Raw genomic sequence first — 15772 nt, forward strand, 5'->3', positions numbered from 1 at the left:
CAATGGGCCCACGGCTGCATGTCACATGGGGACCTTAGTACCCACAGATATCTTCATCCAATCAAGCCTGGGATGGATTCAAAACCAAACGGCCGAGGTGAAATGGCTGAGTGCGAACACCCTGATGAGCCATTCCCCCTAATTCTTTGATTTCATTTTTCACAGAAGCTTTATGCAAGAGTAAACTAAAATAGCATGACTGAAATTTACATTAAGGTTAAAGCAAGTATATGGACTCTACATATCAGTGTCCTTCGCCTCACCTGTAGTATGTATAAGGAGTCAAGTTTGGGATCTCTAACATCTGGGCATCTGGTTCATTCTCTGATTCATATAGTAAAACCCACTCTTCATCCTCTCCCATCACTCCAATCTGAGAATAAAAAACATCAACTATAACTGATGCTGGTCGATAGAATCTACTTAATTAGGAGGGAAAGTTGTTTTACTTGGACTATTGTTAAAATGGAAGGTTCTATCAATAATATATGCAAACAAGCAAAAGGTAAAACAAAACATTTCTGATATATTCTGCTTTAGACATTTTTTTTATTCGTTCACCATATGTGGGCGTCGCTGGCAAGGTCAGCATTTATTGCCTATCCCTAATTTCCCTTGAGAAGATGATGGTGAGCCACCTTCTTGAACCGCTGCAGTCCGTGTGGTAATGGTACTCCCACAGTGCTGTTAGGGAGGGTGTTCCAGGATGTTGACCCAGCGACAATGAAGGAACGGCGATATGCTTCCAGGTCAGGATGGTGTGTGACTTGAAGGGGAATGTGGAGGCGGTGATGTTCCCACGAGCTTGCTGCCCTTGTCCTTCTAGGTGGTAGAGGTGGTGGGTTTGGGAGGTGCTGCCGAAGAAGCCTTGTACAGTTGTTGCAGTGCATCTTGTAAATGGTACACACTGTAGCCACGGTACGCCGGTGGTGGAGGGAGTGAATGTTTAAGGTGGTGGATGGGATGCCAATCAAGTGGGCTGTTTTGCCCTGGATGGTGTCCAGCTTCTTGAGTGTTGTGGGAGCTGCACTCATCGAGGCAAGTGGAGAGTATTCCATCAAACTGACTTGTGTCTTGTAGATGGTGGAAAGGCTTTGGGGAGGTGAGACAGTCGCCGCAGAATACCCAGCCTCTGACCTGCTCTTGTTGCCACAGTATTTATGTGGCTGATCCAGTTAAGTTTCTGGTCAATGGTGACACCCAGGATGTTGATGGTAGGGGATTTCACGATGGTAATGCCATTGAATGTTAAGGGGCGGTGCACTCGCTTGTTGGAGATAGTCACTGCCTGGCACTTGTGTGGTGCGAATGTTACTTGCCACTTATCAGCCCAAGCCTGAATGTTGCCCAGGTCTTGCTGTATGCGGGCATGGACTGCTCCATAAATCAATTTAAAACAACTATTAGCTTATTTAGGTATTACAGTTAAACTATGGATTAGTCATAATCCAGATAGTGAAGTTAATTTGCAGCATTGGTTTTAAATTCCAGGTAGAATTCCAAATTCAAATAAATACATTATTTTTTACTTATATACAAATAATTTGAGTACTAAGAATTTCCATTCTTCCTACACATTGCTAATCTCCAAAGAATTAAACGTTGGAATTCTCCATGCTTGCTGCCAAGTGACTTTTTCAATTTAGCTGAAAAAAGGCACATTTATTTTGGATGAGTCAGTTATCTTCCTCCTTTAGTGATGAGGTACTCTGACACCAAGGTCAGACTTTGCTGCTGGTGACAGCAGTATCTTCAGTTAATGTCTGGGGAGTAGCTGTAAATCTGCACTGCCAGCACGTTTGTGATTGTCCCTAATCTCCAAGTATCAGCACCAGGAATCTTCTATTTGTACTCAAGTGTAGTCCGGTGCTGTTTGTAGAAAGCTGCTTTCTCCCACTGTATCAGGGTTGGTGCATGTGGCAGTGAAGCAGGAGAAATTTCCTCCAGTTTCTCTCTGAAGGAGCTCTCAGCATCTCGAGTCTGCCTTTCTATGTTTGAGCTAGAGAGTAAAAAGATTCCCTTGCCCCTAGCTCCATATCTCACGTGGCCTCTCCATGTGGCAGAGCCGGAAGGAGATCTGGACATAAGGAGGAAAAGAGGCAATAGAAGGAAAGCAGCCAAGAGAAAAAAGTGAGGAAGGATTCGATATCCGAAATGTTGATTGACTTGTGTTCTACAACAGATGCTGCCTGACCTCCTGCATTTTCTGTTTTTGTTTCAAAATCCTACTCCTCATTCTTAAAGCTAAATCACCCCACATTGTTGGGAAATCTTCTCTAATTATATGTTCCTGCCCACAACCTCCATTCCTCTGAGTTTGGATTACTGCTAGTCCCCAGCCCATTTCACTACTTCATCAGAGGTAGATTTTGTAGCCATTGTTCCATGACCTCTGGAACTCTCTTCCAAAACCACACCACCTCACTACCTCCCTTTCCCCATCTTCAAAAACCTCCTAAAGACTATCTCTGGCTGTGCCTTCAGTCTCTCTTAAGTCCTTTTACTCCCTGTCCACATGTCCCCTTCTTCCAACTAAAAGCATGCGAGAAGAAAAACCCAAATGAACCTGTCATTCATCTCATTCGCTGCTTGCAAAGCACTTTACTGTGTGCATTTAGCTGCCATATTTGCCTACGTAACAACATTGACGACACTTCAACTGTAATTCATTGGCTGCGAAATACTTTGCGACATTCTGAGTACATGATAATGTGTTATTTAAATGAAAGCTATTTCTCTCTTACAAAATGTTATTTGATGTGAGGAGTACTAAATGTTAAGTTGTTACTGTTGTTGCTGTTCTCACCGAAGAAAATGACTGCAGCATAGTAGAATAGTATTAGGCAGTCCCTCGGGGTCGCGGCTGACCTGCTTCCGCACCAAAAAAAGTTCTCAGATGTTTCCATGAGGGACCTGATGTTCCAGGTTCTGAACTTCATTTTGAAGAATGGAAGATGCCTGTGCATGAATTCTTTTAACATGGTGAGGCCGTTGCACACCAGCCATCACACGGACTAGGCAGAGCAAGGTCTTGGTCCAGTGGCAAGAAGATTCAAGACGACTGGAGACCAAGCTCCGCTGCACGGGCCTAGCACATACACACCACTGCAGTATAAATTGCATATTAGCAGATATAAGAATATGTAATTCTTATTTCTCAGTTTGTAAGGAAAGAACATTTCTCAAGTGTTAGCAGATTTATCAATTGAAAAATTGGCATTAAACCAATTAGTTCCTGACCTGGGAAAATGGCAAACCCCAGGAGCCATTCCAAACAGCAGTGTCGCTGAGAAATTCGTTTCAATGGCAGATGGGTTCTGGTTCCAGTTAACTCTGAACTTATTGCTGTAGTGTCAAAGAACTTTAATCATAAATATGAATCACAGCTTGATGTTCATCTAAACTTTTCTTTTTCTATTTTTTAATACACAAAACTAGGATTACCTTATGAGAGGTCTGATACTTCCTCAGATTGGTTATAAATGTATACTGCACCCAAGTAAACTTTGAAAGCAGTCAATGGAATGTCAAACTTTCCTGTCTTATGTAGTTTCTATCTTTCTTTTAAACCAAATTTTGAGGTTCTCTTTTCACGGGTTCAGTAAAATGTTTTACTATGCAAACTTGATCACTTCTTCTATACAGAAAGATTTCTTTCAAAATATAGTGGACAGATATAGTTGAAAGTAATACAATTCTTCATTGTTAGCAGCAAGATCTACCAGGTTAGTTAGAAAACACAACTTGTAGGTAGGAGAGCTTATAATTTGCTGTAAGCAAAATGCAAAAAGGTTTAATCAATGGCTAGCTCTTACACAGATTTCTACTCACTCCATTGAATTGCTGCATAGAAATGTGCTAGGTGTTGTACTAGAGCTGAAAATCTGCTGTACATTTGCGTGTTTTGCATAGTACCACATCTAAAAATGTGCCACAGACCTGTCCTTCCACTATCCATTTTGAGATGGATGTTTTCCCATCAAACCCTGGCCGGAATTGCAGCATGGCTGATCGAGGACTGATATTTGAGATCACAAGGTTAGATGGAGCACCCGGAAGTTCTGAAAAACAGACAAGTTTAATACACAATGTCATCCCTTTTCTTTTCCTTTCACCTTGAACAATGACGAGAAGGCAAGCGGATTATTGCATTAGGTGAAAGCAACTGATCTAGAACTCCTGTAAATTCTGCACTGTAAATTCATCTTCTATCCAGAACACTCAACAGCAGAGCCCAAGTTATGTTCTTATTCGTTAATAAATCTTACCCAATTGGAAGGGTCAAGTCATGAGTAAGTTAAAATCACTGTGCCAACCACACCCCTATTACAAAAGGATGTCTCACCTGGTGGTACTCCAGATGAGATGGTAGATAATGTCACAACTCCACTTCCAGCTGCTGTCATTGCTGCCACCTCGATGGCATAGGTAGTAAGGGATGCCAGTCCTGTTACCTTGTATTCACGTGTTGTGCTTGACAACATGCGGCTCAAACGACTTTCATTTCTGTTATACACCTCCCAAGAAACCTGGTAACCTACACAGCACAGAATGACAGATAGGTGTTCAACAGAGATTGATCTTGAGCTGTATTTTTCAAGTACTTTGGTACCGATTTAGAATACATGCTCCTTCAGCGAACAACTACCCTGTTTTTGTTAGTCTGTGACCTGATATATTTAAAACATCATTCATCAAATTCTTTCTACTGAGAAATGGATCTGACAATAATGAAATGAACAAGTTCACGATGCAGGTTTGAAGACAGTTCATGTATAGAAAACAAATTCAGAAAATACAGTCCAAATATCCTTCTGTTCCTTTTTGCTGATCGACGCTGAAGGTGCAGTTTCAATTCCTTTAGTTGCTGCTTCTCAGACATAACTGCAACGTTTATGAAGAAAATAATGACAATAACAGTGATAAATCCCCAGGAGCAGATGGTTTCCATCCAGGGTTTTAAAAGGAAGTAAGTGAGAACATTGCAGATGCCCTAACTATAATCTTCCAAAGTTCTCTCGATTCAAGAACCGTTCCTTTAGATTGGAAAATTTTGCATGTCACTCTGCTATTTAAGAATGACGAGAGGGGGAAACCAGGGAATTATAGATGAGTTAGCCAAACATCTGTTGTCAGGAAATTGCTAGAGTCTATAATTATAATTTTCAGTTGATCAAGAGAGCGCCAGCATGGATTTTTGAAAGGTAGGTCATGCCTGACAAACCTTATTGAATTTTTGGAGGAGATGACTAAAGTACTGGACAGGGAAATGTTTGTGGATGTTATTTGAAGGACCTCCAGAAGGCATTTGCTAAAGTCCTATATAAGTGACTGTTAACTAAGGTAAAAGCCCATGGAATTGAAAGCAAATTATTGACCTGGTTAGGAAATTGGCTGAGTAGCAGAGGACAGGCAGTAGGGATAATGGGTAGGTACTCAAATTGGTGTCTCGCAGGGATTTGTGTTGGGGCCTCAACTATTCACAGTATTTATTAACGACTTAGATGATGACAAAGAAAGTCATATATCCCAATTTGCTGATGACCCAAAGATAGGTGGCAGTGCACATGAAAGCATAACATTACAAAAGGATATCGACAGATTAAATGAGTGGGCAAAACTGTGGCAAATGTATTTCAATGTAGGAGGTCATCCACTTTAGAACTAAAAAGGATAGAACAGGGTACTTTCTAAATGGTGAAAAGCTAAAAACAGTGGAGGTCCAAAGGGACTTGGGGACCAGGTACATAGATCATTAAAATTGTCATGAACAGATACAGAAAAAAATTAAAAAGACGAATGGAATGTTGGCCTTTAGAGCTAGAGGATTAGAATACAAGAGGGTCGAAGTTATGCTGCAACTGTACAAAGCCCTGGTTAGACCACACCTGGAGCACTGTGAGCAGCTCTGGGCACCACACCTCAGGAGGGAGTGCAGCGTAGGTTTACCAGAATGATATCCAGACTTTAAGGGTTGAGTTACGAGAAGAGATTACACAAATTACGGTTGCAATCCCTGGAATTTAGAAAGTTAAGGGGTGATCTGATTGAAGTTTTCAAGATATTAAAGAGGAACAGATAGGGTAGATAGAGAGAAACTAATCCCACTGGTTGGGATTTCTAGGACTAGGGAGGCATAGTCTAAAATTAGAGCCAGACCTTTCAGGAGTGAAATTAGGAAACAATTCTGTTATGTTCATAATAAAGTAATGTAACTGAGTACTGTAGACGTGAGTAAGTGTGACCTTAGTTCCTTTATTCCAACTCCAGAGTGTTGGTACAGCATGGGAGGCCTGCTTATATACAGTGCTCCCAAGGGATGCTGGGATCTATTGGGACTCCAACAGGTACGCCCTCAGGTGGCGGTATGATACTGGTTACATGGGGTTGCATACATAATAATTTCTATGCACAAAGGGTGGTGGAAATTTAGAAACATAGAAATTTACAACGCGGGAGGTGGCCAATTCGGCCCATCATGTCTACGCTGTCCGACAAAGAGCTGCACGGCCTTCGGTCAGCAGCCCTGAAGGTTACATATAAATCTATGAATGATGAATAAGGGCCGAATGGCCTACTCCTGCATATATTTTTCTATGGTGGAAAGGTAAAGAGCACCCAGCCCAACCAGTCTGCTCCATACATATGCGACATCCCTTACACTAAAACATTCTACACTCCACCCCAACCGGAGCCATGTGATCTCCTGGGAGAGGCAAAAACCAGGTTAAAATCCAGGCAAATTTGAGGGAAAAAAAAATCTGGGAAAAATCCTCTCCAACCCATCCAGGCAATCGAAACTAATACAGATCACCACCCTGGCCATATTTGAGATCCTGCAATATTTACCATCATATCTGCGCCAGGCAACAAGAAGTTATCTAGTCTAATCCCAATTACCAGTTCTAGGTCCATAACCCTGCAGGTTACAGCACTTTAAGTGCCCATCCAACCATCTTTAAATGTGGTGAGGGGGTTTCTACATCCACCACTCTTCCAGGCAGTGAGTTCCAGATCCCCACAACTCTCTGCTTGAAGAAGCCCCCCCTCAAATCCCCTCTGAACCTTCCACCAACCACCTTAAAACTATGCCCCCTCATAATAGACCCCTCCAATAATTGAAATAGGTCCTTGCTATCCACTTTATCCAGGCCCCTCAATATTTTGCACACCTCAATGAGGTCTCCTCTCAACCTCCTCTGTTTCAATGAGAGCAAACCCAGCCTATCCAATCTGTCCTCATAACTAAGATTCTCAATTCCAGGCAGCATCCTCGTAAATCTCTTCTGCACCCTCTCTAGTGCAATTACGTCCTTCCTATAATACGGTGACCAGAACTGCACGCAGTATTCCAGCTGTGGCCTAACCAGAGTTTTATGCAATTTAAGCATAACTTCCCTGCTCTTATATTCTATGCCTCGACCAATAAAGGCAAGCATTCCGTATGCCTTCTTAACCACCTTATTCACCTGGCCTGCTACTTTCAGGGATCTGTGGACAAGCACTCCAAGGTCCCTTTGTTAACTACACTATTAAGTGCCTACCACTTAATGTGTATACCTTTTCCTTATTAGCCCTCCCAAAGTGCATTAGCTCACACTTCTCTGAATTAAATTCCATTTGCCACTGCTCTGCCCACCTGACCAGTAGATTGATATCCTCCTGCAGCCCATGACTTGCCTCTTCATTATCAACCAAACAGCCAATTTTAGTGTCATCTGCAAACTTCTTAATCATACTTCCTATATTCAAATCTAAATTGCTGATATATACCACAAAAAGAAAGGGACTCAGTACTGAGCCCCGCGGAAACTTCCTTCCAGTCACAAAAAGATCCATCAACCATTATCCTTTGCTTCCTACCTCCAAGCCAATTTTGGATCCAACTTGCCACTTTGCCCTGGATTCCATGGGGCTTTAATCTTCGTGACCAGTCTACCATGTGGGACCTTACCAAAAGCTTTGCTAAAGTCCATATACACATTGTACGCACAACCCTCATTTAATTTTTTGAGGAGGTAACCAAGAGAGTCAATCGGGTTAGTCAAACACGATCTTACCTTAAAATTCCGTGCTGACTGTCTCAAATTAATCCTTGCCTTTCCAAATGTAGATTTATCCTGTCTTTCAGGATTTTTTCCAATAATTTTCCCACCACTGTTAGGCTGACAGGCCTGTAATTACTCGGCCTATCCCTTTCTCCCTTCTTAAACAAGGGTACCACACTAGCAGTCCTCCAATCCTTCGGCACCATGCCCAAATCCAAAGAGGACTGGAAAATGATGGTCAATGCCTCTGCTATTTCCTCTTTTACTCCGCTCAACAGCCTGGGATGCATTTCATCCGGGTCTGGGGACTTATCTACTTTCAAAGCTGATAAACCCCTTAAAACTTCCTCTCTCACTATATTTATTTGATCCAGAATATCACACTCCTCCTCGATAGCAGTATCTGCATTGCCCCTTACCTTTGTGAAAAAAGATGCAAAGTATTAAGAACCTTACGAACATCTTCCGTCTCCACACAAAGATTACCCTGATGGTCTCTAATAAGCCCTACCCTTTCTTTAGTTACCCTCTTACTCTTAATATATTTATAGAACATCTTTGGGTTTTCCTTGATTTTACTAACCAAGAATTGTTCCTGCTCGCTCTTAGCATTCCTAATATCCTTTTTAATTTTGCCTCTTAACTTTCTATATTCCTCCAAAGATTCTATCGTATTCTCTTCCGCAAACGGCAATTGATGCTAGATCAATTGTTAATTTTAAATAGATCATCGATAGCTCTTTGTTAACCAAAGGTATTAAAGGACATGGGCGGGTATATGGAGTTAGGTCACAGATCAGCCAAGATCTCGATGAATAGTGGAACAGGTGTGAGGGGGGTCAATGGCCTACTCTTATTCCTATGTATTGCTGGGCAATCTTTACCATTAAAGTGTTAACATGCTCTTTCATTGGTCTCTTTCTGCAGGAAGATAACAAATGGCAATGGTTTCAGTTAAGAGTTAACAAGTAAAGGTCTGTGCTACAAAACATCCAGAAATGCTCTCAAAATTTCTGTACACAGATAAATTCTGCTCCTACTTCCAACATTTTTTTGAGGGAAGAGCACGCAAGCAGAACAGAGCTTTGGCACACAGAGAGAATGAAGACTATCAGCACAGACTGTGGCAGACTAAACGAAGCTTTGCAAATTCACTTGCAAGGACAGATAAACATCTATCAAAATAAATGTAGCAAGTGTAAAATTATTTGGTTGAGGGAAATATTACTGAAAGATACAGGGCAGATTATTCTGTTTTTGTTCCTGGATGTATTGAATCATCTCTGGGCACTTTACTTAGAGGAAAATCAGGTGGATGGGGGATAAAATCACACACCTGTAAAAGAACCCAACCAATTTTCTGTACATCCATTTAAATGGATGGAAAATCGGGTGGGCTCCTTCACTGCAACACCAAACCTCCATGGAAATTTCCTGGGAGGCGGCAGCACCCCCTCCCCAGGCAAAAATGCCATTGCGCCCCATTAGCGCCCTCCCCCACAGAAGCGGCTACGGGGCTATAAAAAGGGGCAATTTCATCCCATAATGTTTAAAAATGAACTTTAATTTTTCTTTAGAAAATTCTGATGAAGTATTTCATATACAGGTTCAACCTCCCTTATCCAGAACCCTCGGGATCTGGCCTGTTCTGGATATGGGATTTTTCTGGACGAGGGGTGGTCATGTTAAATTGGATGGTACAGGTACTGAGCAAGGGGATATCAGGGCTGGCTGGCTTGGGGCCGGGAGTGCGGCAGAGAGTACATGGGGGGGGGGGGGGGCGGGTTGGGGAAGCGGTGGATCGTGGGATCAGGCCAGCGATTGCGGAAGTCGGCAGCGAGGAAGGACTTCAATTTGTTCATGTCGGAGTTCTGCGCAGGCGCCACCCTGTGGCCGGGAATGGTCCTGGTCGAGGGCTAGTTCTGGATAAGGGAGTTCTGGATAAGGGAGGTTCAACCTGTACAAAAAAAATGTTTAGATACATTGATAGTTTCTCTACTGATTTACTACCCTGCAAGCATAAAGCTAAACTCAAATTGTTGTGTCTGGCAAACAATTTAGAACACAAATGTGGTATTTGGCCCTTAGCCCAAACATCTGCTGTTTATGGCAACTGATAAACATGTGAGAAAATTAAGACAGGCATTTTTTTTGTTGACTGCTGCAGACAGAATACAATGCAGCTTGCGTGCTGTAATGAAATAGGTCTGGTGGCCCATGCTGCTCCTACTAGCTTTGATCTTTTAACAGCCTGTGTTAAATAGCTTAAAGCTGGCAGGAGAAGCAGACACAACATGTGGAGGTAATGGTTTTGAAGTGTGATAACAGAATATTTAGTTATGTTGCCGAACTGAAAACAGAAGGAGTATTAGTATACAGTCAATCTTTGTATGTCTCAAATTCTGAACACCAAATATAAGTAACCCGGCCTAAAGTATAGGTTTAAATTGCGTGTCAATTAGCATTTATAGGTGAAAGTGTAATTTATTAGAAAACAATTTTCTTAGGGGGGAGGATGGGAGGAGGAGGAGGACAAAAAGGTTAAAATGAAAATTGAGCAAACTAACCCATTCTTCACGGCAAACATTAACCTTTTGCCAGATGGATCTCACCAATAGAACATCACTTACTTTCCTGTTATGAGTATGAAATTAAAAACTTTAATAGCAAGTTCACTTATGGTGAATAATGATATGCCCCAATTTACAAAACGTAAATCTGAAGCCTTCAATAAAAATTATTGAAGCTGCAGTAGGATACAACAGAATTCATTAGTAACTGACATCCACAAGGTTAAAATGGCAGAAACTGGCCACAAGCCTGAAACTGATCCGTCTCTACTATACAAATTCTCATAATGTACATTTTAGATACATTTTGGTACAGTAAAACAATCCAAATCTGAAACATCTGGCAGCAAAAGTTTCAATTCGGATCTCTGGATTAGATTGGCAGGAATTAAATTGATCTCCAGCTGCCTTCAGAACAATCCTTGCACTGTACAATACAACAGAGATTTTCTTTTATTATTCATTCTCGGAATGTGGGCGTCATTGGCAAGGCACGCATTTATTGCTCATCCCTAGTTGTCCTTGATGGTTAGACTTCTTATTGAACCGCTGCAGTCCATCTGGTGAAGATACTACCACAGTGCTGTTACAAGTGGAGCTTATAAATTAGTAGTTGTCGTACTGAGGGGTGAATTTTCACTTTTATCACAGGGCAGAAGAAAATTGGGCGCCTGTTTTACACCCCATCCAATTTTGTTTTCCATTGAAGAAAATCGGGCGGGTGTAAATTGGGCGGCCGATTCACTACTGCCTGGCAGTAAAAGTGATAATTCACACCAGAGAACAAATTGGAATATTGAGTGTGGAGATTTGTGCACCCATTACCCACTTAGAATTCAGCCCAACCAGTCCACGATGATGCTTATTCTCCACACGAGCAATAACCCTAATCCCAAATAGAAACATAGAAATTTACAGCACAGAAGGAGGCCATCTCGGCCCATTGTGCCCGCGCCCGCCGACAAAAGAGCCGCACGGCCCCTGGTCAGCAGCCCTAAAGGTTACATATAAACCTCTGAACAATGACGAAAAGGCAAAAGCACCCAGCCCAACCAGTCCTCCTCACACAACTGCGGCACCCCTTATACTGAAAACATCTACACTCCATCCCAACCAGAGCCATGTGATCTCCTGGGAGAGGCAAAAACCTGATAAAAAACCCAAGCCAATTTAGGGAGAAAAAATATGGGAAAATTCCTCTCCGACCCATCCAGGCGATCGAAACTAGTCTAGGACATCCCCCTGGCCATATTCTATTCCCTGCAATACTTACCATTATATCTGCGCCATCCAACAAAAGGTCATCCAGTCTAATCCCAATTACCAGCTCTAGGTCCGTAACCCTGCAGGTTACTGCACTTTAAGTGTCCATCCAACCATCTCTTAAAAATGGTGAGGATTTATGCATCCACCACTCTTCCAGGCAATGAGTTCCAGATCCCCACAACCCTCTGCGTAAAGAAGCTCCCCCTCAAATCCCCTCTAAACCTTCCACCAACCACCTTAAAACTATGCCCCCTCGTACTAGACCCTTCCACCAACGGAAATAGGCCCTTACTATCCACTATGTCCAGGCCCCTCAATATTTTGTACACCTCAATGAGGTCTCCTCTCACCCTCCTCTGTTCCAATGAGAACAAACCCAGCCTATCAAATCTCTCCTCATAACTAAGATTCTCCATTCCAGACAGCATCCTAGTAAATCTCCTCTGCACCCTCTCTAGTTCATTCACGTCCTTCCTATAATAAGGTGACCAGAACTGCACGCAGTACTCCAGCTGTGGGCCTAACCAAAGTATTATACAATTTAAGCATAACCTCCCTGCTCTTATATTCTATGCCTCGGCCAATAAAGGCAAGCATTCCGTATGCCTTCTTAACCACCTTATTCACCTGGCCTGCTACTTTCAGGGATCTGTGGACAAGCACTCCAAGGTCCCTTTGTTCATCTACACTATTAAGTGGCCTACCGCTTAATGTGTATACCCTTTCCTTATTAACCCTCCCAAAATGCATCATCTCACACTTCTCTGAATTAAATTCCATTTCCTAAGGCTCTGCCCACCTGACCAGTAGATTGATATCTTTCTGCAGCCCATGACCTTCCTCTTCATTATCAACCACATTTAGTGTCGTCTGCAAACTTCTTAATCCTACTCCCTATATTCAAATCTAAATTGTTGATATATACTACAAAAAGCAAGGGACCCAATACTGAGCCCTGCGGAACCCCACTGAAAATACCCTTCCAGTCACAAAAACATCCATCAATCATTACCCTTTGCTTCCTACCTCCAAGCCAATTTTGGATCCAACTTGCCACTTTGCCCTGTTATCCCATGGGCTTTATTTAACCTTCATGACCAGTCTACCATGTGGGACCTATCAAAAGTCTTGCTAAAGCTCATATATACCACACCGTAAGCACAGCCCTCATTGAATTTTTTGAGGAGGTAACCAAGAGAGTCAATCAGGTTTGTCAAACACAATCTTCCCTTAACAAATCCATGCTGACTGTCCCTAATTAATCCTTGCCTTTCCAAATGCAGATTTATCCTGTCTTTCAGGATTTTTTCCAATAATTTTCCCACCACTGAGGTTAGGCTGACATGCCTGTAATTACTCGGCCTATCCCTTTCTCCCTTCTTAAACAAGGGTACTACTTTAGCAGTCCTCCAATCCTCCGACATCATGCCCAGATCCAAAGAGGACTGGAAAATGATGGTCAAGGCCTCTGCTATTTCCTCTTTTACTTCGCTCAACAGCCTGGGATGCATTTCATCCGGGCCTGGGGACTTATCTACTTTCAAAGCTGATAAACCCCTTAAAACTTCCTCTCTCACTATATTTATTTGATCCAGAATATCACACTCCTCCTCGATAGCGGTATCTGCATTGCCCCTTTCCTTTGTGAAAACAGTTGCAAAGTATTCCTTAAGAACCCTACCAACATCCTCCACATAAAGATTACCCTCATGGTCTTTAATCTAACCATGATGGGTCCTGGCCTCCCAGACAGCAATGTGCTCGGGTGCTGCTGGCATCTGAACCTCAGGTACCTCCTGCTCCTCCTCATTTTCCAACTGATTCTCATCCTCCTCCTCCTCTGAAGAAGAAGGAGGTGGTGGGCATTCTGCGCCTTGCTCCTAATGCAGCACTAATCCTCGTTGCTGCAGCAAATGACCACAATTCTGGATACTCTGGCTGGTGTGTACTGAAGGGCTCTTTCTGACAAGCCATCTGAAAGGCATTTTCAGCATGCCTATTGTTTGCTTTATGATACAACTGGTGGGCACATGTGACTTTCATTACATCTCTCCTTGGCCTCAGTACATGGCCTCCTCAAGGGTGTCATGAGCCATGCCTTCAGTGGCTAGCCTTTGTCTCCAAGCAGCCAGCCGGTAAGTGTGTTTGGCGGAGCGAAGAGCTGAGGGAGGGTGGACTGGTGCAGGACGGAAGAGTCATGACAGCTGCCAGGAAATCTGGTGCATATATGCATAATTATCTTTTTATGGGTGAAGACGAGCTGCACATGGAAGGAGTGGAAACCTGGGTGATGATGGGTGCCTTCATGGCAACATGTGTGCAGTTGATGATGCCCTGCACCCGTGGGGAGTCAGCCAGAGCAGCAAAGCGCAGCGCCCGCTCAGTAACACTGGCTGTATATCAGTGTCAAAGTTGATATAGTTGTCTGACTTGTCAAACATGGCACCGGTGGCCTGTGTGATGCATCTTTGGGCGGCCGACTGCGAGATATCGCAAATGTTTTCTTCAGATCCCTGGAAGGAGCCTGAAGTGAAGAAGTTGAGTGTGCTGGTGACTTTGACAGCCACTGGTAACGCATGTCCACCAGGTCTTCTGGGCTGCAGGTCTGGTTCAAGTAAGCTGTAATTGTCTGTGATGACCTGGCGCGATAGACTGAGCCTCCTTTGTCACTGCTGCTCAATCATGTGGAGGAAGCTCATCCTCTGCCTGTAGACCCTGTGTTGGGAGTATCGCCTCTGGCGTGGTGCAGCCCTGCACTGATGCCCTCTGTCCTATGGAGCATCAGGTCGTTGAGGAGAAGGTTGTTGATGCTGTTGCTGCTGGTGTGCCTGGTGTTGCTGGTGTTAGGGCTCATCCTGGTCTGATTGAGGACCAGGGTGAGACAGTATAAATGTCACCCGTGCTGATGTAATAGATGGCAGGTCAAGTAGAGACCAGAGGACCAATCTGTCAATGGTGTGATAGGTTGTAGCACTGAGGTGAGTGTGGCTTCCGAATTTGCTGAAAAGACTTGAAAACTGTAGACACCTAAATCTGTGCTCAAAATGCACTCAGCAAGAGCCTTTCCCTTAGACAAGTAAGCAGGTGTCATGTGGCAGTATTGACTGTGCTGCAGTAATGATCTCAATCAATGCCCACAAACTTCCGCCTCAGCTTGGCTGACGTGGTTCCCGAGCTGCGTGATTTCCGTGGTCATGAAGTGAAATTCAAGAGGTCTGGTTAAAAGCACTGTTAAGAGCCTGACAACGAGCTAGTAATGAGGTAAGTTAGGTCACCCGCCGCTGCTGTTCAGGTCTGTGCCGCGCTGGCCAACACGCCCGAGTTAAAGGCGCAAGGAGGCGGGATGACGATGCGTTCCCGACCCACTCCCAGTTAACTCCGCATTTTACTCCCGACCCACTTCCAATCCAGCACGCATAGCAGCATCAAAATTCCGGTCATCATGTGCAACCAGAATCTTAAGCAGTCTAGCTCCATCTGTACTATGCAGGTGCTCTGCAGTTATGTCATGCTGTTCACAAAATTTATGTTCACAAAATGTGAACATGATTTAACGACACAGCACATGCAGATCTCCCACGGTTTTTCTAACGTGCGCATCAGTACTTTTTCCAAGTATCACAGCAATTAGTAATTTTTTATCTGACTGTAGTCTTGGCCAGTTCAGCTTACGCTGAAAGGCTTAGCTCGATGTAGTCTTTGTTTATTGTGCTACACGGTAGAGCATGCCACTCTCCACCAGAACAAAGGCATAGCAATAACAATTGGCTAGCATCATGCAGCAAGCAACCATCCTTGGTGACTGCTTTTTAAATTGCTAAATCACACACCAGGCATCAGATTTATGACTATTGGCATTTTGAGTTTTAATATTTAACTAAACTTCTG

The 15772-nt window shown here is 43.3% G+C and overlaps 1 protein-coding gene across 3 annotated transcripts in view; it reads right to left on the bottom strand.

Moving 5' to 3' along the window:
- Window positions 1–15772, bottom strand: part of sdk1a (sidekick cell adhesion molecule 1a) — an 892584-nt gene that overhangs the window by 130210 nt on the left and 746602 nt on the right. For all 3 annotated transcript variants that reach the window (XM_070901293.1, XM_070901295.1, XM_070901292.1), the window contains 3 exons: window positions 4346–4537; window positions 3940–4061; window positions 264–373 (listed from right to left, as the gene is read on the bottom strand). In XM_070901293.1, coding sequence (XP_070757394.1) covers window positions 264–373; window positions 3940–4061; window positions 4346–4537 — 424 coding nt within the window. The remainder of the gene's footprint in view (window positions 1–263; window positions 374–3939; window positions 4062–4345; window positions 4538–15772) is intronic.

Source organism: Pristiophorus japonicus, chromosome 15 (genome assembly GCF_044704955.1).
Source record: "Pristiophorus japonicus isolate sPriJap1 chromosome 15, sPriJap1.hap1, whole genome shotgun sequence".
NCBI lineage: Eukaryota > Metazoa > Chordata > Chondrichthyes > Pristiophoridae > Pristiophorus > Pristiophorus japonicus.